At 48.1% G+C, this 27,929-nt stretch overlaps 1 protein-coding gene across 4 annotated transcripts in view; it reads right to left on the bottom strand.

Annotated features, from left to right (window-relative positions):
- The window catches only part of MTCL2 (microtubule crosslinking factor 2), a 146,220-nt gene that overhangs the window by 83,483 nt on the left and 34,808 nt on the right, over window positions 1-27,929 (bottom strand). For all 4 annotated transcript variants that reach the window (XM_063960135.1, XM_063960136.1, XM_063960133.1 and 1 more), the window contains exon 3: window positions 6,336-6,494. In XM_063960135.1, the coding sequence (XP_063816205.1) occupies window positions 6,336-6,494 (159 nt within the window). The remainder of the gene's footprint in view (window positions 1-6,335; window positions 6,495-27,929) is intronic.

Raw genomic sequence — 27,929 nt, 5'->3', positions numbered from 1 at the left:
AAACCGTCTCCCTTTCGGAGGGGGACGTTGGTAAAGCAGACTTCAGGAAACGGCGAGGTGGATCTGTCTCTAATTCCAACCTGTACCCTTGAGATATTATCTGCAGGATCCAGGGAGCTACCTGCGAGTGAGCCCACTGCGCGCTGTAATTTTTGAGACGACCGCCCACCGTCCCCGAGTCCGCTTGAGAAGCCCCAGCGTCATGCTGAGGCTTTTGTAGAAGCCGGGGAGGGCTTCTGTTCCTGGGAAGGAGCTGCGTGTTGCTGTCTCTTCCCTCGACCTCTGCCTCGTGGCAGATATGAATAGCCCTTTGCTCTCTTATTTTTAAAGGAACGAAAGGGCTGCGGTTGAAAAGTCGGTGCCTTTTTCTGTTGGGGAGTGACTTGAGGTAGAAAGGTGGATTTCCCGGCTGTAGCCGTGGCCACCAAATCTGATAGACCGACTCCAAATAACTCCTCCCCTTTATACGGCAAAACTTCCATATGCCGTTTTGAATCCGCATCGCCTGTCCACTGTCGCGTCCATAAAGCTCTTCTGGCCGAAATGGACATAGCACTTACCCGTGATGCCAGTGTGCAGATATCCCTCTGTGCATCACGCATATAAAGAAATGCATCCTTTATTTGTTCTAACGACAGTAAAATATTGTCCCTGTCCAGGGTATCAATATTTTCAATCAGGGACTCTGACCAAACTACCCCAGCACTGCCCATCCAGGCAGTCGCTACAGCTGGTCGTAGTATAACACCTGCATGTGTGTATATACTTTTTTGGATATTTTCCATCCTCCTATCTGATGGATCTTTAAGTGCGGCCGTCTCAGGAGAGGGTAACGCCACTTGTTTAGATAAGCGTGTTAGCGCCTTGTCCACCCTAGGAGGTGTTTCCCAGCGCTCCCTAACCTCTGGCGGGAAAGGGTATAATGCCAATAATTTCTTTGAAATTATCAGCTTTTTATCAGGGGCAACCCACGCTTCATTACACACGTCATTTAATTCTTCTGATTCAGGAAAAACTATAGGTAGTTTTTTCACACCCCACATAATACCCTGTTTAGTGGTACCTGTAGTATCAGCTAAATGTAACGCCTCCTTCATTGCCAAAATCATATAACGTGTGGCCCTACTGGAAAATACGGTTGAATCGTCACCGTCACCACTGGAGTCAGTGCCTGCGTCTGGGTCTGTGTCGACCGACTGAGGCAAAGGGCGTTTCACAGCCCCTGACGGTGTTTGAGTCGCCTGGACAGGCACTAATTGATTGTCCGGCCGCCTCATGTCGTCAAACGACTGCTTTAGCGTGTTGACACTATCCCGTAGTTCCATAAATAAAGGCATCCATTCTGGTGTCGACTCCCTAGGGGGTGACATCCTCATATTTGGCAATTGCTCCGCCTCCACACCAATATCGTCCTCATACATGTCGACACACACGTACCGACACACAGCAGACACACAGGGAATGCTCCTAACGAAGACAGGACCCACTAGCCCTTTGGGGAGACAGAGGGAGAGTTTGCCAGCACACACCAAAAGCGCTATATATATATCAGGGATAGCCTTATAATAAGTGCTCCCTTATAGCTGCTTTGTTATATCAAAATATCGCCATAAATTTGCCCCCCCCTCTCTGTTTTACCCTGTTTCTGTAGTGCAGTGCAGGGGAGAGACTTGGGAGCCGTCCTGACCAGCGGAGCTGTGAGAGGAAATGGCGCCGTGTGCTGAGGAGATAGGCCCCGCCCCTTTTCTGGCGGGCTCGTCTCCCGCTATTTAGAAAAATCAGGCAGGGGTTAAATATCTCCATATAGCCTCTAGGGGCTATATGTGAGGTATTTTTAGCCTTTATAGGTATTCATTTGCCTCCCAGGGCGCCCCCCTCCCAGCGCCCTGCACCCTCAGTGACTGCCGTGTGAAGTGTGCTGAGAGGAAAATGGCGCACAGCTGCAGTGCTGTGCGCTACCTTTAGAAGACTGCAGGAGTCTTCAGCCGCCGATTCTGGACCTCTTCTGACTTCAGCATCTGCAAGGGGGCCGGCGGCGCGGCTCCGGTGACCATCCAGGCTGTACCTGTGATCGTCCCTCTGGAGCTTGATGTCCAGTAGCCAAGAAGCCAATCCATCCTGCACGCAGGTGAGTTGACTCCTTCTCCCCTCAGTCCCTCGCTGCAGTGATCCTGTTGCCAGCAGGAATCACTGTAAAATAAAAAACCTAGCTAAACTTTTTCTAAGCAGCTCTTTAGGAGAGCCACCTAGATTGCACCCTTCTCGTCCGGGCACAAAAATCTAACTGGAGTCTGGAGGAGGGTCATAGGGGGAGGAGCCAGTGCACACCACCTGATCTGAAAAAGCTTTACTTTTTGTGCCCTGTCTCCTGCGGAGCCGCTATTCCCCATGGTCCTTTCAGGAACCCCAGCATCCACTAGGACGATAGAGAAAATGGGAATTCCCTCTGAGTTATAGCAGCTTGTCTGCCGGCCCTTGTCATAGCAAGCTCAATACACAATCATACGCAGCAGAGATTTACATCAGCAAATTGAGAAAACAGCATGCGTATGTAATGGAACACACAATATCCCTAATATAACAGACACGGAGCGGGCTATTCTTTATCTGTGAAATCCCACAATGCCACCATCTGCTCTCCATGGCATACACCACAAGGCATCTCTCTGGGCCAAGAAGCCAGTGACTTCATGATCTCTATACCTCCAGCTGCCTTCCACACGTCGCACAAACATGTCAGACTGATACAATGAAAGGGTCAGGCTGAAGAAGCATAATTAAAGGCATAGCTGATAATTTAATCCAGGATAATGCTGATCACAGCAGTAGGTAAATTAGACTCCAGCTTTCTTAAAAGTGGGTACAGATCTGGAAATTAATGATCTTCTCTGTGGCAATAGGAAGAGTATACATAAACTACGTACACGTGTCCTCACAGACCTAATCTTAAAATACCATGTGGCGCGAGATGCCTGGTGTGAATGTTCCGCACATCTTTTTCATGCGAAAATATACCCGAGTGTGTCTGAATCTGTATACGAAGCACAACGGAACTTGGCGTGAAAAAAAGCCATGCCCATTGCATAGTAGCACTTCATATACAGATTCAGTCTCACACATATATAAAAGTGTTTGATATCATTGCAGCCTTGTAAAGCTGTTTTGTTGCATTGCATTGTGATTAACACGCACATGTATACATGAAAGACGCTTGGCGCAAGCCAGGTCACATGGTACCTGGGGAACCCTGAGAAGGGTTGTTTGGCATGACTGCAGCAATAGTGTATGAGGGCACATCTGTAAATGTACCCTATCAGTTTATATGGGTTATGATGTACAGTCATTGAGATTAACAAGGCTACAAAGGTAATGTTTAGAAATTAATTATAGGATGTGATAATTCTTTTCTACTTCCATGTAATGCTGTACTCACAACCATAAGAAGGCTGTCAATGTCACATGCACATAAAGAAAAGAAAATGCAACTTGCAGCTAGAAAAAAAAAAATCCTTGCATTCCCATTTACGCCATATTCTGAACAAGGCCCGCTGTTGGCAAACCCACTTTTAGCTATGTGATGGTTTTTTTTTTATTCCATTGCATTGAGTATTGAATATAACCACCATAAATCCATCTATAGCCCACCGGTGAACTAATGTATTACCAAAGAAGACAAAGGACAATTTTCGTGCTTCTACCTTTGAGTAACAGTGGTACTTGCTGCTAATAACACCTGGTTAATCAGCTTTCACTTTAATACAGAGGTAGGCTAAAGTAACATATATTTTATTTTAATAAACTGACTTGGGAAGAAGCCTCAAACGGGGAGGGTGGCTCTTTAAACACACATTACGGTAATGGTGTAGTGTAGAGATCTTCTTTGCAAACTATCTGTATATCCTCAACCATATTCAGTTCTCAGAATCTCTTTTTCTAATGTACCCCACCAACCAAGCTTGGAAATGCTCTGTAAAAAGCGCACTAGTTACTTACAGAAAATGGCGGCAGCCATTTTGTGGGCTGAATGAATATTCAGGAATATGCAGGTCACTAGAATCTGTGACATCACTGAGTGACTCAATGATGCAGATTCCTAGGAACTGTGCTGCATCCGTGGCTGCCTATAGACACTTTGTAGGTGATGGGAACAATGTTAACAGGCACATTAGTGAAACATGTCTACAGTGCCCAAACTATGGGGCCGATTCAGACCCTGACGTTGATGTGCAAAAATCACTATGAAGCGATTTCTACACATGTGCGTAGGCAGAACGCAGTTTAAGACCTGGAGGGGGGCGGGAAGGGGCGTCGACACCATGTTTTGTAGGCGACGCTCCGTTTTAGGGGCGCGGTCAGGACAATGCATGCCTGTCCGGCAAGCAGGGCGGACTTGCCCTGTGCTGGATGTCCCCCCGCTTGTCAAAGGAATTGATCGTAGTTGTGCGTTCTCTCGCAAATCTACGATCAAGTCTGAATTAGGCCCTATGACCGCTACTACAGTATCCAGAAAGGGCGTTGCCATAAAAACTGCAGATGTTCAGCAAGTTAAGTATAATCTGTAGAATATACAAATGTGTATTTGTCAAGGGATAGATGAATCAGGGTAATGTTATGCAGATCACATGAGAATTTAGGCAACTGATAATGTGCACATGAATTAACAAACAAGCCTATATATGAGCAAACTGCAAATGAACTAAGATTGTCTGGAGAACACAAGTTTAAAATCACGTAATTCTGAGAAACCAGTTTTTTGAGAGTGGAAATAGACGGTTTCTAGTTAATCCTTTAAATTTGATAGAATAAAAAAAAAATGCTATTTTGGATAGAGACATCAGATGTCTCTAAATGAAACCCTCATTACCACAAAACTGTTATATGCAGAGAAACTTCCCCTACCCACCCTGGCTTCCTAAAATGGCAAAAGAATAACTGCTGCATGTGTCTTGAAGATATCTGGCAGACCTCCTAGAACTTGGCTCTCCGCCACATTACAAACACTGCATTTTTTGAAAATGCTTTTTGTGTATTTCTGAACTCAGGCTATTCCGTGTTACAAAATAACTGCTCGAGAGATCTCTCAGCTGGTTATGACCTAATCTTTCTGGGGGGGGGGGGGGGGGTTCCCCTCTATTCACGATTGCTGTAACGAGCCCTAATGGACTAAAGCCACGTGGTTTCACTTCTCATAAAGCTAGAAAATCAGATGTTTAATGCTAAAGGCTTCTGCTGACTGAAGTGCACTGTGCATGCAATGCGGTTTGTCTCAGTGCATCCTGCTGTGGGTTCTTGGTACACCTCTCTCAGACATAAGGGGGATTAAATAAACACTAGGCGATTTCTGGCTAAAAAAATAATCTATAACGACATGTATGTCATTATCATTTATTTTTAGCCTGAAATCGTCCAGTGTGTATGGGGGTGATATTAATGAATGATGAATGATTCGCGCCAGTCAGCGATCACCAATATTGAGCTGACATGCAGCTCAACCCTTCAATGTCGGGCTGAGTGGCATGTTCGGGAATGCCGGCAGTGACATCACTGAACGTTATCGCTGAATGATAACGTTCAATGTGTACGCACTAGGGGGGTAATTCCAAGTTGATCGCAGCAGGAAATTTTTAAGCAGTTGGGCAAAACCATGTGCACTGCAGGGGAGGCAGATATAACATGTGCAGAGAGAGTTAGATTTGGGTGTGGTGTGTTCAATCTGCAATCTAATTTGCAGTGTAAAAATAAAGAAGCCAGTATTTACCCTGCACAGAAATAAAATAACCCACCCAAATCTAACTCTTTCTGCACATGTTATATCTGCCTCCCCTGCAGTGCACATGGTTTTGCCCAATTGCTAAAAAAAATCCTGCTGCGATCAACTTGGAATTATCCCCTTATCGTTGAACGCTATATCGTTCAACGATATAGTCGTTCACCGCCGACATTTAAACATCGGGTGTGTACTCGCCTATAGACTAATCGTCTAGATACAGTAACAGAAGTCTTAATGACAGCTATACCTTATCAAGCAGAGAATTTTCCATAAAAATAATGCATAAAGCCAAGTGCCAGCAGTTTTTATTTTTACTATAAAGCCATCATGGCAGCCAGGGGTTGATCCAGCCCTAGTTTACATTCGTTCTCCAGGTGACATTGTGACCTCCCCTTCCTGCAAGTACAGTCAGATATGATGGATCATTGCCACTTGCCGATGATGAATCCATTTAATTATTAGAACACTACTGCTACAAAGAGGTGATACTTGCATCTGACAAAAAACATTGTGTGTGTGAACCCTGCTTTATCACTGCACATGTATCTAAAAGGAGATCTCTTACCTCCTTGGACTTGTCCATCTCATTCTGCAGCACTTGTTTGGCCAGATCTGTTTCTATCAGTCTTTGACGCAGTTCTTCATTCTCCTCCTCCACCTTTATCCTCTTTTTCTCTACTGCCTCCAGCTCATTGTGGAGACGCACAGAGACATCTTTGGCGACCTGAGTAATAGATTTAGAGTTAATCAAGAATAGTAAAAAAATAATAATACATTTTTACATGTAGAGAGTAATTAAAGTAAACCCTGGTTTACACAGTTGGAGACGAAAACTGAATATACAGAAACAAAAATGAAAGAGAATGGATATGCCAGGGAAGACATACAGTATATATAACGTAAACAGGTATGGGTCATTAGGTCGACCACTATTGGTCGACATGCATTATGCCGACATGGTCACTAGGTCGACATGGAACAAGGTCGACATGAGGTTTTTTTTTCTTTTTTTGGTGTTGTTTTCTTCGTAAAGTGACGGGGAACCCCAATTAGTGCACCGTGTCCCCTCGCATGGCTCGCAAGCTTTGGGCAAGGTGCCTTGCTCTGCTACCGCTGCTCTTGGCACAGGTTACTATTCCCAATCGTAGTCCACGTGGATCGTAAACTATGAAAAAAATTCAAAAAAAGGAAACTTTTTTTGAAAAACTCATGTCGACCTAGTGACCATGTCGACCTAATGCATGCCGACCAATAGTGCTCAACCTAATGACTGTCGACCCAATGACCGTATCCCACGTAAACATATCCAATACTACATCCAAAGCTTTTAGAACAAGTAGCAAAATCCACAATCCACATGATAGAGCCTCCTGATAAGAAGAGTTCATTGAAGAACAAATACTGTGCAGAACCTTCTGTTAGCAGGTTTGGTATGTAGTAATATTTTTGTCAGGGACTAGTCAAAACCAGATCATCAGTGCTATTATCCCGGCATTGTTGTATTGTTGTGATGATATTTTACCAGTGCGTCTGTTATAACTTTAAACATGCTACTTTACCAGCGTGTTTACAGTTAGAATCTCTGCACTAATAAAATGCTATAAGTAGCAATACAACCATGTTGGACTAATGGTGCCAGCAGTCTTGTGTCGACTAGTCACTGATAAAATAATGTATGTACCCTGCAGGAATAACACTCTGTGGGGGATATTCAATTGTTTGATAAGTCAGTTGGGTGTCTGTTTTTTTCCTATCTAATAGACAGGAAAAAACAGACACCCAACCGACTTTTCAAACATTTGAATCTCCCCTGTGAGTGAGAATTAAATGTAATGTCAATATTTTTTTTTTTATGAGGTTCATTGCCATGCATGTACAATACAATGTAATTCTGAGGTAATGGACATTTGCTTTGTGAAGGCAGCTGCGAGATTTTAGCAATGTAGCATCAAACTTTAAGGCAGCAATTTAAAGAAAAAAAATAATCTCAATGCTGCTCTCAACTCACATCACCTCCCATCCGGGAAAACTCTGGACACCAGAGTGTCCTGAGTGTGTAAATGTGTGTATGGGTGATACAGGTGTAGATATGTGACCCAATGGGCATCAGATCCCAGCGCTAACGGATAAGCCACTTTTCAAATTTGGTGTCGGCTGTGAGCCAATTGTGGCTTGCGGACCAGAAGCCAATCAGGAGCAGCAGTGGTGAGCCAGGTCATCACTCCACCCACCAATTGCGGCTTTAACCACTTAACTGGCGATTTTTCCCTCCAAAACCGTTTATATAGTTGTTGTTTTTTAAATGTTTTGTTTAATACAGTTTAAAAAGTATTTTTACAAATATTTAAATATTATATTAAGCACATCTGCAAAACGCATCTCCTTGTCAAAAACTGCGAGACAAAGTGGGTCCGGCGCAGTCGCATGTGATCTGACCATGCCAGTTACGTGGTTAAATAGCCAGTGCGAACTCAGTAGGACTGTGGGGGGAGCAAGCATAGAGAAGCCCTCAAAGAGATACGGAAAATGCCATGCCGGAAGACAAGAGACTAGAAGAGGTGGCAGATGGAAGACAAAAGATACAAGGTGAAGACAGAAGATTTCAGGATGCCTAAGGATTCCACGTAGCTCTTGCAAAAGAGCACCTACTGTAACCCTTGCTATTCAGGTGAATCCCAGAGAGAGTCAAAGTAGCTGGCAGAGACAAGTCAGCACCAAGAGGCAAGAGAGAATCTGGCACTTGGAAAGCAGAGGAGCAGAGCTGACGCTGCTGGCTTATTGTGCCCTGCATCACCTCTTCTTAAACAGACAGCCCTGCTGAACGGTACTTTTACACTTCTCAGACTTGAATAACCGTCACCATAAACACAATCAATCAGATCTATGTCTTTATGTGTTGCTGGACTTGAATTTTATATATCATTAATGGGATGCTTTGTTTGCAGTTCTTAAATATGCATAGCATAGAATACAGAGCGAGATAAGGCTCAACCATTCAATATAATATTGTGATGGTGCTTTTGGCTTACCATTTACTATACATCAAGATAATGTATTTTCCACTAACATAAAATATTGAGGGTACAGTTGGCGTGACTGAAAACCGCAATGAGTTCTTATTTTAGCCTTCTGGGATGATCAGTTCCACAGGAGATACTGGCAGATACTGATGAAAACTGGAGCACAGCATAAATGTGAATGAGATTCTTCTTCCGGAAAAGTGGTTGTGCTTCTGCATGACATTTAGTTACATACACCCCTAACTGCCCCTCCAATTCTTTTATACTGCGGCAGCCTACAAAACTATAGTACCATTAATACAGTATATTCTATGAATAGAGGAGAAAGAAAATACTAGTATTAAAAAGAAAAAGGTGTCCCATGTAGCTAGTTCTAACTTGAGTGTACCCATTGTCACTAGGGGCAGACATATTGGCCCTCATTCCGAGTTGATCGGTCGCAAGGCGAATTTAGCAGAGTTACACACGCTTAGTCTACGCCTACTGGGAGTGTATCTTAGCATCTTAAAAGTGCGAACGAAGTTTACGCAATATTGCGAACAAAAAAAACTTAGCAGTTTTAGAGTAGCTCCAGACTTACTCTGCCTGTGCGATCAGTTCAGTGCTTGTCGTTCCTGGTTTGACGTCACAAACACTCCCAGCGTTCGCCCAGACACTCCCCCGTTTCTCCGGCCACTCCTGCGTTTTTTCCGGAAACGGTAGCGTTTTCAGCCACACGCCCATAAAACGCCGTGTTTCCGCCCAGTAACACCCATTTCCTGTCAATCACACTACGTTCGCCGGTGCGAACAAAAAGCCGTGAGTAAAAATCCTTTCTTCATAGCAGAATTACTTAGCGCAGTCGCAGTGCGAACATTGCGTATGCCCACTAAGCCGATTTTCACTGCGATGCGAAAAAAAAGAACGAGCGAACGACTCGGAATGAGGGCCATTGTACCTTATGGCACAGTGGGGTCACACTGAGTTTATCCCACAACATGGCTGCCTTACCTGTATGCAGGAGTCAAGTACCCTATAAAGAATAATGTTTAATAGGCTACGGCTGTGAACCGAGCATGAACTTGAAAACCTCATCTAACGACTTCCTACATCGGTTTGTGCTGTCATTTTCCATGAGTCATCCTATTTGCCTCTGTACATAGAAGCATGTATTCCTCTTCATTGTTCATTGTCCCCTTGATTATCGGTGAACAGGTATAAAATACTGGAAATAGATTGAATGAATGTAAGAAGAGTAGTAACATAAAACTTAAAAAGTAAAATGTGGGGGCGCGGCTTGGATGCTGAGGGAGAAGGACGTGCAGCTTGGGAGCTCCTGCACATAGCCCTGATAAAACCCTTTTCCCTAATACTTGGGACCTCTCATCTGCGCTCAAGTATCTTCCTCACTGCCCTCCGACTGGCCTGGATTGCCCTGGGGAGACGCCGCGGAATCGGGGAGTGCTTTTAAGTGCTCCTGCGGGTTGCGGCCCTCTCCCCGGATTGAAGCCGGGGCCTGGAGTAGGCACGGACCCCGACCTGCACCCCCTGGAGCCGCGCTGATTATCAGACACTCTCCCCAGCGATCCTGAAACCCTGTGTGGGGCTCGTTGGACACCCACCTCAATCTGCTGGCCCTCGTAGACACCCGGCGCTGTCGGCCTCGGGAGCTCCGGGTGAGGGGACTTGCACCGAGAGCGGCCGCCATTTTGCTGAGACTCTGCCTGGGACCTGGGGCGGGAGACGAGGAGCTGGTGATAGCGGCTCGCAGCGTCAGCCCGGCGTTCTCTGCATCAGCGCCGCGGCTTCCGATAGTCGGGACGCCCGCGGTGGATCTCTGAGGGGACGAGACGGGAGCCGGCTGCCGGGGAGGTAAGAGGTGCCCTCCCTGATCTCTCGAGGGCCCGACCTGTGCCGCCGCGGCTGCCCCCCCCTAGCTTGCTCCGTAGCCCTCCGCCCCCCTGTTCGCCCGCCCCGCTCTCTCTGTCCCCAGACTCGGGCACCGGTGGGAGGGTACTGCGGAATCGAGAGGAGGCTTAGGCCGACTCTGCGGATTGCGGCCCTCTCGCCTTGCAGGAGCCGGGGGCTAAATTTTAGGAATACTCCCGGCCGGGAAGGTGAATTGCGCGCGGGTGACCGGGCCCGCCCCCCCTTTTGCCGACCCGCGTGTCTGCGCTCCCCTCCCTATACCCCTTCACCACCTGGACCCCTTACACGCAGCCGCAGCCTGCGGAAGCAAGACGTTTGAGGCCCCCGGACGGGGGTGCTCCATCGAAGCAGCCATTTTGATATACCGCAGACGGAGAGGGTTCTGTTGCCCCACGTCTGGGGTCCCTATGAGATCTGGGATACCCCACTGAGCCCCTGACTTGAGACCTCCTCACTGGCCCCCGTAGTCTTGAGGCCGAGAGACGGCCGCACGGACACCCATGACTTCTGGCCTGGGCACACAAAGATCTTTAATTTATACAGTGGCTGTTCCGTGAGTTCTGAGGCCCCCATCCTCCAACTAAAGACCGCTGGTGCCGGCGCGACCTCCCCACCGGGGATATGTGAGCACCAAATGCAGAACATTACCAATCGTGTCGTGCATGCAGCCACACTGCTGCCTCCAGTGCCTACAGGCGTTAGCCTGACGTATATTATGCTATAATAAGTCCAAGCCACGCAGAGGGGATAACGGGTTATACTTCTAATTGAGATATGTCCTAATGTCTCCTGCCTCGGGGCTCTGTTCTGGATTCTGTTCTCTTCACTCAGACTAATGACAAGACGGCGCCGCTCTGGTACCGCATCAAAAGCTAAATCCACAACCACACAGGCTTCAGCCTTTCATACTCTATTTGGCACCCCCGTTCTCGACCCCACCACCTCCTCGCTTCTTTCTGACTCTTTGCCGTCAACCATCATGGAGGATACTGGAGTTCCGTCCGCTCCAACTCACCACCAGGCTGGGTCTGCCGGTAGGGAATCTGCCGATATGGCGGCAGTCCTCATACAGTTGCGCTCTCTTCCGACTCGCCAAGACATTCAACAAGATCTATCCAACATGGAAAAAAGGATTCAGGATTCCCTCCAAGCGAGTCTCTCCACCATCCAGTCTGATCTCACGCACGTAGCAAATAGAGTGGTCGAACTAGAAGATCACAGAGATGAAACAGACTCTAAGCTCGCGGACCTCCACGATCTTGTATCTCGATACTCACGTACCACCACCGAAATGAGACGTAGACTGGATGATATAGATAACAGAGGTAGGCGGAATAACTTGAGGGTCAAAGGTCTACCAGAGGATGTGCTGCCTCAGGGTTTGGTTACGGCACTGACTACAATATTCAACGGCCTTCTTGGTGCCGACCCTAGTTCTCAAATAGTGTTTGATAGAGCACATCGGGCACTACGGCCGAGAGGAGCGCACACGGAGCGGCCGAGAGATGTCATCTGCCGGCTACATTACTTTCAGGTGAAAAAGACTATCCTACAGAAGTCCAGACAGGCTCCGACCATAGATTTTAAAGGCCACCACATACAGATCTTCCAGGACCTTTCTTGGGTGACCCTACAACAGAGACGTCTTCTCCACCCCCTCACGGAAACTCTTCGGAAGAAGCATATTAGATTCCGTTGGGGCTTTCCTTTAAGCGTCCAAGTTACCCGCAATGGAAACCGGTATGTTCTTGAGGACTATGATGGTGTCCCATCTTTCTGTACCGCGATGGGTCTACCGTTAATATCACTGCCAAATTGGACGGACCCACTGCAGCTCCCCACTACGGCACTTCCCCGCAGGGAATCTTGGAAGAGAGTGGGCACCTCCAGACGCCGCAATCGGACTGGCAAGACTGATGAAACGTCTGAAATTTCATGAATGCGTTTGCCATCCTAAATTGTGATATCCTTTTTTTTCTATATTACCTCACTGAACGCCCACATTGATATTTCTTACTGGTTGTTTAATATGTGAGCTACAACTGCTCTGAGATTGTCTGCTATTTTCTTAATGTTAGAAATTATCTCCATACCTAATATGGGAGATATCTTGTGAGCAGTGTGGGATTAGGTGGCGTGATCGGAGGTGGCGGTTGATCGGTTTTCCTCTGCTCATTTCCTTCCTGACCATGGCGTATCTCTTTAAAATACCCTTTTACTTAACTATCTAAAGTTGTTGAACCCGGTATCACCCTTTGGACCCCCCTCTCTGCTGTACATTTTTTAGACCATGGGATGCTTAATTTTTACCCATGGCTATCAATGCAGAGATTGCTACTATATGTTATCTGTGTTTTTTCTTTTTTTGGTGTTTTGCTTGTTTTTTTCTTCTTTTTGTATGTTCAAATTTCTATGTCTTCCTTCCTTTCCTCATGTGTCCACCCACCTACCTCCTCCCTCCCGTGCCACTGTCAATTTCAGGTTATTCATGGTGCGACATTATGTTGGAGCCATGGCCATGATGTATCGATCAGTCAGTTGTTCCCTACATTTTTTTCAGTATGGCTAGCTTAAAGACTGTTTCCTACAATGTGAAGGGTTTAAACATCCCGGAAAAGAGATCAGGCCTACTGCACACCTTACATACAGATGGGGCAGAGGTTTTCTTCTTGCAGGAAACACATTTCAAGCGGGGGGCCTCCCCGGGTCTTCGCTCTCGTCACTTTCCCAATGGTTACTTTAATGATTACTCTGGAGCGAAGGCTAGGGGTGTTGCCATTATTTTTGCCAAGCATCTGCGACTGCTAGATGTCTCCGAAATGTTGATAGGTGATGGGAGGGGGATTCTGGTTAGAGTTACCATGGCACATCAGACATTTACCTTTGTAAATCTATATCTTCCTAATCAAGGTCAAGCTCGGTTTCTTAAGGAAGCATTGGAGCTAATCGAGCAAAACCTGATGGGTACTTTGGTTGTGGGAGGTGATCTTAATTGGGTCCTTGAGCCCCGCTTGGATTCCTCCTCTGGGTCTCCACGGAATACTCTTAGAGAGTCCAGACGATTTAGGGCTGTTTTACATGATTTTCAATTGGTTGATGCTTGGCGTCTTTTGCACCCTTCAGATAAAGACTTTACCTTTTACTCACCCCCACATAATTCATATTCTCGAATAGATTACCTCTGCGTGAGCCATGCCCATCTGGATCTATTGGTTGATGCAACGATTGGCCAAGTTACTGTTAGGCGCCGGGGTCCGCTTGATGGTCTGCGCGGCCCGGCGCCTAGCAACTAGAGACGCCGTGCACGTACAGCCGCCGGCTCCCTAGCAACGCTAGACGCCGGGCGCGCTGAGCCGCACGGACCCTAGCAACGGGGACGCCACTGGCGGACCGCGTTCCCCGTTGCTAGGCTTTAGGAAATTAAGATATTCACCTGCTCTCTGGCCGTGCAGCAAGGCAGCTGCACGGCATTTATTCTAATCAGCCTTTAGCAGCTGATTGGAGGACTCCTTGTTAAATACACTCCCAGGGCTTCTCACAGACGCCGGTAATAGCTTCCTGCATGCTGCCTTTGTTTGCTGAGAGTCTGTTTCCAGTCCTGCTGTATCCGGTCATTCCAGTCCTCAGAAGTCCGGTATTCGGGAGTTGTCATCTCATCCCAAGAGGTCGTTTGGTTCCCTGGAGTCCTGACTGATCACCGTTTTATATCCAGTGGTGTTCGTGAGTTGCGGCTCTGCCGTGTGTTGCGGCTCAGCCGCTTTACCTTTTATATTTTGTGTTTGGAGCATTTGCGGAGGGTTCCGCTTCCACAAGTCCTCTCTGGTACTCGGCGGTGCCGGGTAGGAGAATTGGACAAGTGGATATTTTGGTTGTCCTTTTCCCTGGCGGTTTCTCCGCACATATTATAGTTTTGAGTTTGCTTAGCCCCTGGCCTGGTTGTTTAGTTAGAGGGCCTCTTGTTATCACCCTGTCTCGGGTTTCCCTTTGTCTCTCATTAAGACCGGGGGGCATCGAAGTTGGGCAGACATAATCCGCCCTTCAAACGCGGCTGCCAAGGGCTCAAGAAACCATAGTCTCGCAGGGGATTTCTGACAACACGGGTGAGACAACAGAGTTAGGGCGCCAGGGGCTATTTTCCTGTCCTGCTCCCTTCCCCAGCATTCCGTTCCAGTGCTCCGGTCCTTGCCATAAGATCTCCTCTGACCAGAGTGCTGGAATCATAACAGTTACTATATCAGACCATGCCCCGATTACGCTCACACTTTCTCTCTGTCATCCTCCCCCCAAACACTGGCACTGGCGGTTTAATTAACAACTCCTTTGGGACCCTGTTTGCCGAGCCCAGATTGAGACGGCAATAGATGATTACATCTCTTTGAATGCGACTGGTGATGTGTCCCCGGTTACATTGTGGGAGGCACATAAATGTGTGATCAGAGGTCAGTGCATACAACTAGGCTCGCGCCTGAAAAAACAGAAGGTCGAGTGTAGAAACGCCATACTAGAGAAATAAAAACGCTGAAACTGGCTCATAAGTCCACGTTAGCGTCGGACACTTTTGCCGAACTCCAAACAGCAAGGCAAGCTCTTAAGACTTTACTCAGCGACGGTACCCGCAGAGCATTCCGTAAATGTCGACATAAATATTATAGATGGGGAAATAAACCCGGTAAACTTCTGGCACGTGCTCTTAGAGCTCAGAGATCTTTAACATACATATCTAAACTCACGGGTGCTGACGGGGTGGCCCGGGCCTCTGATACTGAGATAGCGGAGATTTTCCATGACTATTATTCAGCCTTGTACAATCTGACCTCTACGCGGACATTAAATGCACGCAAAGATCACAAACACAATATACAGAAATTTTTAGACAAAATCACTTTCCCGACTCTCCCAACGGACATAGCTCGAACTCTAGATGACCCTTTTACTGAGGAGGAGTTGGTGGCTGCCCTGGAGTCCTCCCCTAATGGTAAAAGCCCAGGACCGGATGGTTTCCCAGTCACATATTATAAGGCCTTTCAGGATAAACTCGGCCCCCTTCTCCTGCAGGCCTGCAATGCCATATCATCAGCGGCCCCTTTATCAGGCCAGTCCCTGAATGCCCATATTGCTGTCATCCCGAAAGACTCTAAAGACCCGACGCTCCCTTCCAGCTATAGGCCGATATCGCTGTTAAATGTAGATGTTAAATTATTTGCAAAGCTCATGGCTAACCGCCTTAAGCCTTTACTGCCAGATATAATACACCCTGATCAGGTCGGCTTTGTAATGGGCAGAGAAGCAAGGGATAATACTATCAGAGTTCTTGATCTGATAGCGCACGCGCAAATAACTGATACTCCCCTCATGCTCCTCTCCACCGACGCAGAAAAGGCCTTTGATCGGGTGGATTGGGATTTTATGGAGGCAGTGCTTAGACGCTTAGGTCTGGGAGATGTTTTTCTGCAGAGGATTCTCGCATTATATAGAGCCCCGTCTGCTCGGGTTAGAGCAGTGGTGGCCAAACAGTCGATCGCGATCGACTGGTCGATCGCGGACATGCGACCAGTCGATCGCGATCCGCCGCCCAGCCACCCGAAGCCGCGCCTCTCCTGCCCTCCGCTCCCGCTCTGTCTCCTCACAGTCTGACGGCCGAGTGTATAGCTCAAATCAGGTGCCGGTTCGTTAGCCAATGAGAGCTCGCGGACCGGCACCTGATTTGAGCCATACACGCTGCCGTCAGACTGAGGAGGCAGAACGGGAGCAGCAGGCAGGAGAGGCGCGCGCTGCGCTCACCACACACCAACGGTGAGCTGTTCTATAATCTATACATGTCTGGCACTGGGGGAATATCTGGCTCTGCAGACACATGGCACTGTGGGGGCATATCTGGTACTGTTGGGGCATATCTGGCACTGTGGGGCATGTCTGGCACTGTGGGGTCATGTGTGGCACTGGGGGCATATCTGGCTCTGCGGGCACATGGCACTGTGGGGGCATATCTGGCACTGGGGGCATATCTGGCACTGTGGGGCATGTCTGGCACTGTGGGGTCATGTGTGGCACTGGGGGAATATCTGGCTCTGCGGGCACATAGCACTGTGGGGGCATATCTGGCACTGGGGGCATATCTGGCACTGGGGCATGTCTGGCACTGCGGGGTCATGTGTGGCACTGGGGGCATATCTGGCTCTGTGGGCACATGGCACTGTGGGGGCATGTCTGGCACTGTGGGGTCATGTGTGGCACTGGGGGAATATCTGTCTCTGCGGGCACATGGCACTGTGGGGGCATATCTGGCACTGTGGGGCATATCTGGCACTGTGGGGCATGTCTGGCACTGTGGGGTCATGTTTGGCACTGGGGGCATATCCGGCTCTGCGGGCACATGGCACTGTGGGGGCATGTGTGGCACTGTGGGGTCATGTGTGGCACTGGGGGAATATCTGGCTCTGCGGGCACATGGCACTGTGGGGGCATATATGGCACTGGGGGCATATCTGGCACTGTGGGGCATGTCTGGCACTGTGGGGTCATGTGTGGCACTGGGGGCATATCTGGCTCTGCGGGCACATGGCACTGTGGGGGCATGTCTGGCACTGTGGGGTCATGTGTGGCACTGGGGGAATATCTGGCTCTGCGGGCACATGGCACTGTGGGGGCATATCTGGCACTGGGGGCATATCTGGCACTGTGGGGCATGTCTGGCACTGTGGGGTCATGTGTGGCACTGGGGGCATATCTGGCTCTGCGGGCACATGGCACTGTGGGGGCATGTCTGGCACTGTGGGGTCATGTGTGGCACTGGGGGAATATCTGGCTCTGCGGGCACATGGCACTGTGGGGGCATATCTGGCACTGGGGGCATATCTGGCACTGTGGGGCATGTCTGGCACTGTGGGGTCATGTGTGGCACTGGGGGCATATCTGGCTCTGCGGGCACATGGCACTGTGGGGGCATATCTGGTACTGTGGGGGCATGTCTGGCACTGTGGGGTCATGTGTGGCACTGGGGGAATATCTGGCTCTGCGGGCACATGGCACTGTGGGGGCATATCTGGCACTGGGGGCATATCTGGCACTGTGGGGGCATGTCTGGCACTTTGGGGTCGTGTGTGGCACTGGGGGCATATCTGTCTCTGCGGGCACATGACACTGTGGGGGCATGTCTGGCACTGTGGGGTCATGTGTGGCACTGGGGGAATATCTGGCACTGCGGGCACATGGCACTGTGGGGGCATATCTGGCACTGTGGGGGCATATCTGTAATCTGGCGCTGTGGGGGCATATCTGTATCTGGCACTGTGGGGTCATATGTGGCACTGGGCATATCTGGCTCTGTGGGCACATGGCACTGTGGGGGCATATCTGTATCTGGCAGTGTGGGGGCATATCTGGCACTGTGGGGTCATATGTGGCACTGGGCATATCTGGCTCTGCGGGCACATGGCACTGTGGGGGCATATCTGGCACTGTGGGCACATGGCACTGTGGGGGCATGTGTATCTGGCACTGTGGGGGCATATCTGGCACTGTGGGGGCATGTGTATCTGGCACTGGGGGCATATGTGTTTGAGGTTTTTACCTGTGGGGGCCAATGTGTTATTTTGCGTGAGGTAGTCATTACACTCTGCGCAGCAAGGCTACGTCCCTTTTTTTTTGTTATACCACGCCCATTTTTAGTTATAGCACGCCCACTTTTTGTTATGCCAAGCCCCTTTTTTTGCGCGCGCGCCTGCGGCGCGCGCTATTATTCCTCCTAGGTAGATCACAAAAGCTTTTTAGCTTTCACAGTAGATCACCGACTCCAAAAGTCTGGCCACCCCTGGGTTAGAGTAAATGGCGTTCTTTCTGAACCCATATCAATTTCCAATGGCACGCGCCAGGGCTGCCCGCTGTCACCCTTAATCTTTGTCCTATGCATGGAGGCACTGGCTCGTGCGATCAGATCCAACCCTAACATTGCGGGCTTGCAGGTGGGCAAAATTGACCATCGTCTGGCCCTCTTTGCAGATGACTTGTTGGCGGTCATGACGAATCCTTTGATTTCTCTACCCAACCTTATGAAAGAATTCGCACGGTTCGGAAACTTGTCAAACTTTAAAATTAACTATTCGAAATCTATGGCAATGAATGTCACACTCCCACCTACAACGGCGTCCCTCTTGTCACAGTCATTTCAATTTATATGGCAAAAATCCCATATTACATATTTAGGAATTCAAATCCCATCGGCACTCACCACTATAGTTACCATTAATCATGTCCCTCTGCTTCGCAAACTAAGACAGGAGATGAGGCAGTGGCTCACGCAGAGGTTCTCATAGCTAGGCCGTATAAATATAGTGAAGATGAATATTCTCCCCAGGTTGCTATACCTCTTTCAAACCGTCCCTTTGAAACTTCCCCCTCAATTCTTAGCTGAAGCACACAAAGCGATAAGCCACTTCATTTGGGGCGGACGAAAGCCTAGGTTCAAGCATAGTCATTTATCTAGGCTGAAATCTCAAGGTGGACGACAGCTGCCTATGATTACTACATACTACCATGCCACACTACTACATAGAATTATAGACTGGTCCCGCCCCAACTCACATAGGAAGCAGTGGGTTGACCTGGAATCTTTTTCCACCGATCTTAACCTACAGGCAGTGCCCTGGTCTCTTAAAATTAGTCGCTCATCCCATCCCACTGTGGGACCCACCTTAGCTTTGTGGCGGTCGCTTCGATACAAGATGGGAATCTCGACTAAACGAACATCCCTTATGCCTATTTTCGATAATCCGTTATTCCCCCCGGGAAGGTCCAATAAGATTGCTTCTAGATGGGAGGAAGCGGGTGTGACCAGAGTAGTCCACTTGCTTGCACGTGGCAAACTCAAAACATTCTCTGAAATACAGAAAACGGGCGATATACCTGCTAAAGATTATTGGTTCTACCTTCAGGTACATCACTTTGTTACCTCACAGAGAGACGATAGACCTTTATAAGGCTCTCACTCCCTTTGAATCCATGTGCAATCAGGAGATAGCCCCCTCACATGTAGTGTCGGGCATCTACAAGATTCTTCAACAGGGTTCCTTCCCTACTGTCCCCTCCTTTTGTGATGCCTGGGATAAAGATTTAATACATCGGGGAATCAAGATCCAATGGGACTCACATTGCAAGGTCATAGCACAATGCTCCACTAGCCTGGATGTTGTGGAAACACAATACAAGTTACTGACGAGATGGTATAGATGCCCGTCCCTGCTCCATAAATTTTACCCCTCGGTTTCCCCTCTGTGCTGGCGATGTAGTAGTGATACTGGTACACTGATCCACATTTGGTGTGATTGCCCGTCAATTACCCCATTTTGGCACACGATTAGAGATCTATCAACAAAGATTCTGGGAGGCCCAGTACCCTCTGGGCCGGACTTTTGGTTATTATCACATGTAGATATCCCCCTCTCCCGCTACAAGAAGTCCCTCCTTAAACACTTGAATAATGCGGCAAGAGCGGTACTCCCGGTACACTGGCGATCCACTAACCCACCGACAATATGGGAGTGGTTCCAACGCATTGACTTCTATATGCATATGGAAGATGTTTATTCCGCCGCCTTAGACAAATATTCAGACTATATAGCTACCTGGCTTCTTTGGATAGACTTTAAGACCACTAGAACCTATGCTGATTATGCACCCTCAATACACACTGATGGTGGAGGTGGCTGAGGCCGCCGCACTGACCTCTAAATGTTCTACGTCTGTGGCCTTTCTACTCCCCCCCCCCCCCCCCCCCCCCCCTTCTCCTTCTCCCTCTTTCCCTTTTTCCCCTTGTCATCTTTTCTCTGTTTATTTCCAAATGCTTGCTACCTTACACTCTGTATAAATGCTGTGTTATTAAGCAATATTGTTACGAGGCTGCATTTTATTTCTGAATCGGTAGCTTGGGCTGAACGTCACATAGTTTAAGTTAACATATATGAATCTGTTACCCCTTCTTCTTTGCAACCATTCAGTTATGTTTTGTAACTATAGTTGATGAGCTTTGAGACAGCTGTCCACGTTCTACTTTTGATATGTATGCTGCAATGTTTGGAAAATGTTCTATATTGCAAAATGAAAAAATAAAGAATTTATAAAAAAAAAAAAAAAAAGTAAAATGTATTTTTATCCATATATTAGGGAGAACCAGAGCAATAGCTATCAGCCCACTTTGCAAAAATGCCAGTAGAACTGGGACACAAAGAAAGGAGTGTTTTCAGTGTACACGACGGGTCTGCTTAGTGTTAGGAATGCCATCACATAGCAGTAAGGGAGTTGGACTGTTCTTCTGGCACACAGCTTTTGGATGATGAAATAGATAGCAATACCAGTATTCCAGCTGCTAGAGATGTCAGCATGCAGCTGGATTACATTCATGTCATTTGTTTGCACCACTGATCCCTAAATATACTGCATAGTATAATATGTTGTCGATTTATAAATAAAATAAAATAAATGAATTGCAGCTTATAAGTGCTTGGATCAAGTTCTTTATTATATTTCCATCCATATTTAGTTATACTTCTGTAGGATTTGTGATTTTAAGGAAAGTTTTTTTTCTTCATATAAAATTTCTGAAAATAATGTTGCTCAAAGTACACTGTCAAATAAGTTTTGCATAATTCTCTGAATGCATTGTCATTTATACACACATACAGATGCGTCCTTCCTGGTCTTCCCTCTGTACGTTATGAGTCGTGTTATTTCCCCCGAAAATGCAACTTATTCGCAATAACGAGATTTATGGTAAGAGCTTACCGTTGTTAAATCTCTTTCTGTGAGGTACACTGGGTTCCACTGGGAATAACATCGGGGTGTAGAGTAGGATTTTGATCCGAGGCACCAACAGGCTAAACGCTTGGACTGTTCCCAGAATGCATAGCGCCGCCTCCGTGCACAGGAGCTCAATTTTGTTAACCAGTCCAATGCAGTAGCAGGTAAAAGAGACGACAACTGTCAGTAGCCACATACACCACATTCTCACGACAGGAGAAGGTGTCAGCGGCTAATGCCATACAAACCCAAAGAAGCTAAGTGCGTCTGGGTGGGCGCCCTGTGGAACCCAGTGTACCTCGCAGAAAGAGATTTAGCAACGGTAAGTTATTACCATAAATCTCGTTTTCTGCTGCGGGATACACTGGGTTCCACAGGGAATAACACCGGGGATATCCTAAAGCAGTTCCTCATGGGAGGGGACGCACTGTAGCGGGCACAAGAACCCGACGTCCAAAGGAAACATCCTGGGAGGCGATGTATCAAAGGCATAGAACCTTATGAACGTGTTCACTGAGTACCACGTAGCCGCCTTGCACAATTGTTCAAGCGTCGCACCACGGCGAGCCGCCCAAGAAGGTCCAACAGACCAAGTAGAATGGGCCTTGATGGTAGCATGTGCAATCACAATTCTAATCCATCTGGCCAGGGTCTGCTTGTGAGCAGGCCAGCCACATTTGTGAAAACCAAACAGTACAAAGAGAGAATCGGACTTCCGAATGGAGGCAGTTCTCTTCACATAGATACGGAGAGCCCGTACCACATCCAAAGACCTCTCTTTGGAAGACAATTCAGGAGAGGCAAAAGCCGGAAACACAATTTCTTGATTAAGGTGGAAAGAAAACACCAGCTTAGGTAGGTACCTGGGACGTGTTCGAAGAACCGCCCGATCACAGTGAAAAATCAGATAGGGGGACCTACAGGACAAGGCACCCAAATCCCACAACCGTCTAGCAGAGGCAATAGCCAGCAGAAACAATACCTTAAGAGAAAGCCACTTAAGGTCAGCAGATTCAAGAGGCTCAAACGGAGACTCTTGTAATGTCTCTAGAACCACCGACAAGTCCCAAGGAGCCACAGGTGGGACATAAGGAGGTTGAATCCGTAAAACACCCTGAGTGAATGTATGAACATCAGGCAGAGTCGCAATTTTTCTCTGGAACCAAACCGACTAGGCAGAAATATGAACCTAGATGGAGGCCAGACGAAGGCCCAACTCCAGGCCCTGTTGTAGAAAGGCCAAAATTTTGGCCGTACTAAACTTGGAAGCGTCATGATTGTTAGCTGCGCACCAAGCAAAGTAAGAATTCCAGACCCTATGATAAATCCGAGCAGAAGCCGGTTTCCGGGCCTTAAACATGGTTTGAGTGACCGCCTCGGAAAATCCTTTGGCCCTCAGAACGGAAGCTTCAAGAGCCACGCCGTCAAAGCCAACCGTGACAAATCCTTATATACACGGGGCTCTGAACGAGGCGATCTAGGCGCTGCAGAAGTAGAAGGGGACGCTCTATCGAGAGACCCTGAAGGTCTGAGAACCAATGCCGTCTGGGCCACGTGGGAGCGATCAGAAGCAGGAGTCCTCATTCTTGCTTGAACTTCCTTATTACTCTGGGCAGGAGTGACACCGGAGGGAACACACATGGCAGCTGAAAGGTCCATGGAATTGCCAGTCCGCTTCCCAGTTCAGGACCCCCGGAATGAACACTGCCGATATGGCTGGCAGATGACGTTCTGCCCACTGAAGAATCCTTGATACTTCCCTCATTGCCATGCGGCTTCGAGTGCCGCCTTGATGATATATGTACGCCACCGTGGTGGCACTGTCCGATTGTATTTGAACAGGTCTGTTCTGTATTAAATGCTGGGCCAAGTTCAGTGCATTGAACACCGCCCGCAGTTCCAGAATGTTTATCGAGAGGAGAGATTACTCCTTGGTCCACCGACCCTGAAGGGACTGTTGCCCCAACACCACGCCCCAACCTCTCAGACTGGCATCCGTCGTCAGAAGGACCCAGTTGGAGATACAGAAGGGATGACCCCTGCTCAATCATTGGTCCTGCAGCTACCAGCTCAGTGACAACGGACCTCCGGAGATAAGGAGATCATGCGAGACCTGATCCGGTGAGGCAGGCCGTCCCACTTGGCAAGAATTAGTTTCTGCAGATGGCGGGAATGGAATTGAGCATATTCCACCATGTCGAAAGCCGACACCATGAGACCTAGCACTTGCATCGCCGAATGTATCGACACTTGCGGACGAGATAGGACACATCGAATCCTGTCCTGAAGTTTCAGGACCTTCTCCTGAGACAAGAACAACCGCTGGTTGTGAGTGTCCAACAATGCCCCCAGATGCACCATGCTCTGAGCAGGGACCAGGGAAGATTTCTTCCAGTTGATGAGCCACCCGTGGGCTTGCAGAAACTGGAGCGTCAGATCCAGATGGCGTAGGAGAATTTCTGGGGAATTCGCCAGGATCAACAAGTCGTCCAGATACGGGAGGATCCTGACTCCTTGACGGTGGAGTACAGCTGTCATTACCGCCATGACCTTCGTGGAGACTCGCGGGGCCGTGGTCAAACCAAAAGGTAAAGCCCGAAATTGGTAATGGAGGTTGCAAACAGCAAACCTCAGGTACTGCTGATGCGACATTGCAATAGGAATATGCAGGTAAGCATCCTGTATGTCCAGGGAGACCATATAATTCCCGGGTTCCAAGGCAAGAACAATAGAGCGAAGAGTTTCCATACGAAACATATTTGTTCAAGGACTTGAGGTTGAGAATGGGCAGAGAGGACCCATTCGGTTTCGGGACTAGGAATAGCGGTGAATAGAACCCCTTGCCTCTTTGAACTAGAGGCACCTGTACTACCATTCCTGTGTCCAGGAGGGACTGTATCACCGAATGAAGAGTTTTTGCCTTCACCTGAACCGAAGGAATGTCTGTCAGGCAAAATTGATGAGGGGGACGATTCTTGAAGGATACGGCGTAACCTCGAGTGACGACTTCCTGCACCCAGGCATCAGAAGTTGTCTTCAACCATTCCTGGGTAAACCCTAGAAGTCGGTCCTCCACCCTGGGATCCCCCAGAGGGAGGCCCGCCCCGTCATGCAGCAGGCTTGTCAGGTTTGGAAGTAGGCTGACGGGCAGCCCAGGCCCGTTTAGGTTTGGGCTTAGAGGATTTGGAAGTGCAAGCCAATTTCGGGTACGCCTGACCTTTTGCTTTACCTGAAGGACGAAAGGAGCGAAAGGAAGTACTCTTAGCCTTTGGCACCGAAGGAGCAGTACTAGGTAGACATGCTGTTATAGCAGAAGCTAAGTCAGACACTATCTTGTTGAAGTCCTCTCCAAAAAGAATGTCTCCCTTAGGAAGCACCTCCAGAGTTTTCTTAGAATCCAGATCTACAGACCAGGACCGTAACCATAGAATCCGGCGAGCCAAAATGGACATAGTAGAAGCCTTGGCCGCCAGAATACCGGCATCAGAAGCCACCTCTTTAATGTAATGAGAGGCTGTGACAATATACGAGAGACATTGTCTAGCATTATCAGAAAAGTTGGTACCTTCTGAGCCCAGTTGGTACATCCTGAGCCCATGCTTCAATAGCCTCTGCAGCCCATGTCACTGCAATAGTGGGTCGATGCACAGGGTGTAAATCGCTTTTAAACAACCCTGCACACGCTTATCCGTCAGTTCTTTCAGAAAAGTGACGGTAATTACAGGCAGAGCTGAGGATACCACCAGCCACGCCACTTGCGAATCCACTGGCGGGGGTGTATCCCAATTTTTACTTAGCTTTGCAGCGAGGGGACAGCGAGCTAGCATCTTCTTGTGAGGTGTGAATTTCTTTCCCAGATTTTCCCAGGATTCCTGACGTATGTCAACTAAATGGTCAGAATGAGGTAAAACCTGTTTAACAACCCTCTGACGTTTAAATCTGTCCGGTTTCTTAGAGGTAGAGTCAGGCTCTGGGTCATCAGTAATTTGAAGAATTAGCCTCCAATAAGTCAGGAACATACACCTGTGAGACAGATTCCCCATCAGAAGTATCTGGATCAGTGTCTGTGGGGTCAGTATAAACGCCATCCTCATCAAACGAGGTATCTGGGACGTGGGTGGATAGTGAGGAAGTAATTGCCCGCTTAGTGGACCCCTTGGTCTTAGGCGGGCGAGGGTTAGATTTCTGTTTATTCAGTGATTGGTTCAATTGCTGTAACTGAGTTGACAGGTGATCTGCCCATGGCGGATTAACCGCAGGGACCATAAGCAGTTGTACCGGCACAGGAGGTCCCATAGGGGGCGTAAATTTTACTTAATAATGTGAAGAAAGTGGCCCAAGGCGGATCATTTTGAACCCCCGTTGCCACAGTCCCACTGGGGGGTAGAGAACCCCCAGAACCTGAACCCTCTGCTGCTATATTTTCCTCAATGTCTGCAGCGTCACCACCATGCAATGTTTGATCAGCCCCAGCTCCGTCGCCCTCTGTAGCTGACATATCTGAAAGCTCAATTTACGGGCAACCTAGTACAATATCAGCAGTCTAATACCTTACCAAGAACCCCCTGTGCAGTGTATTAGCACAAACAGAGAATTCAAAAGGTATATGGTGACTGAAAATCACAGAGAAAAATACCCAAGTATATTCTGTGAAACACCTATATTAAACAAATAACCCTGACCCACTTAGCCCCCTCAGGGAACAGAATATAGGGATAGCAATCTGAGTGAGATGCACGGAATGGAAATCACGCAGCAGATGTATATGCATACACACACAGTCACATGTACAATACAGAAATTATGACATGTAATAAAACTGCACTGGACTAGTAATACAAAGTAATACTAAGTACAGCTATACAATCAATAGATATATCAATGCACAGTAAATACTGGATGTATATCACAGGGTACTTGTACTATATAACCCTGACTAAATTCACTGTTTCTTAACTAAAACTGTCAGCAGACATGTAGAATACTTAAGTGTCCAGTAAAATGCACAGCGCTGACATGCAGGCGGCTTTACAGAGGAGGATTTGCCCGAACAGTCCCAGGATCAGCTCAGCATGTGGAAATGGCGCCCAAACGCTGACAGGGAGTGAGGGAGAGAGAGAGATGCAGCTCCAGGGCGGGAACATTTACTTTAAATGGCGCCCTGGGGCTGGGGGAGGGGCTACAGGCCAAAGCCTTATCCCGTTGCTGGACTTCACCACCGGGTACTGTGGGCTATGTAACAAACGGTTTTTAGTAAAACCGACCTGTGCCCTTGCCCTGGTGGTCTAGTGCAGCCCCTGTACTGCCACAGTGTCCACGCCAGCGCACGCAGCCTGCCTCCCACCGGCCGCGCCGGATCGCGATTTCCAGCGGGTCCTGCCTGGGGGACCCTTTTACCTCCTCCCTAAGTGCGGCCACGCGATCCTGGAGAACTTCGGTGGTGTGTGCCTTGCTGTAAAAAAACGGAGCCTCCGCTGTAAGTACCCAGCAACCAGGACATGGGCATATACAGCGCCGCTGGGGGAGGTGATGGAGCTGCAGCAGGAGATGTCTGACTGACATCTAACACAGACAGTGTCTCTGCTGCAGCCCTTGAAGTCTTCAATATTCACTTATAAAAGCTCTTCTAAGGGCTACCTGAGCCGCCCTGCCTGTAGTATGCCTGCACTGCATGGCACCAACTACAAAACGGAGCTCCTGTGCACGGAGGTGGGGTTATAGAGGAGGCGGCGCTATGCATTCTGGGAACAGTCAAAGCTTTTAGCCTGTTGGTGCCTCGGATCAAGATTCTACTCTACACCCCAATGTTATTCCCTGTGGAACCCAGTGTACCCCACAGCAGAAACAATGCTAATAAGACGCACAAGCAGACTACACTGATTAAGGATATGCTGCATGTGTATGCTCTATGTGAGACTGCAGCTGTATCTGTATACAAAATGCTACGTTACAGTGTCGATGTGGAAAACTGTAATGTAGCATTTCATGGGCCAAATGTATTGCCGTGCGATTTTTCACAAATATGCGAGTTTAGCGGTAAACTCGCACATTTTGCAAAGTCGACCAATGTAATGGTATGCGGAAACATGCAAAATCGCATGTTTCCTGCAGTCGAAAAAACGACAATGTCAAAACTCGCATCTAGGTGTTTTGCCATTTGCCAAACATACAACTCGGGCAATGTAATAGGATGCATGTTTACAACTCGCACCTAAAACATTACCAAAAAAATCGCCAATAAACAGACCAGCTTCAGGCTGGCGAGATTGACAGAAGCATACACAGATCAGTGAGATCCCTGCATGCTTCTGTGTGTAAAAGTAAAAAAACGTTAAATATAAACATATATATTAGCATATTTCGTCTGTGATTCTAATTAATAAATTGGATTTTAAATTAATATCTTGTGGTACACATTTTTTACACGCCCGTCAATCAAG

Source organism: Pseudophryne corroboree, chromosome 3, assembly GCF_028390025.1.
Source record: "Pseudophryne corroboree isolate aPseCor3 chromosome 3, aPseCor3.hap2, whole genome shotgun sequence".
Lineage (NCBI taxonomy): Eukaryota > Metazoa > Chordata > Amphibia > Anura > Myobatrachidae > Pseudophryne > Pseudophryne corroboree.
The sequence above is the reverse complement of the archived record's forward strand: the minus strand, read 5'-3'. Positions and strand labels throughout refer to the sequence as shown.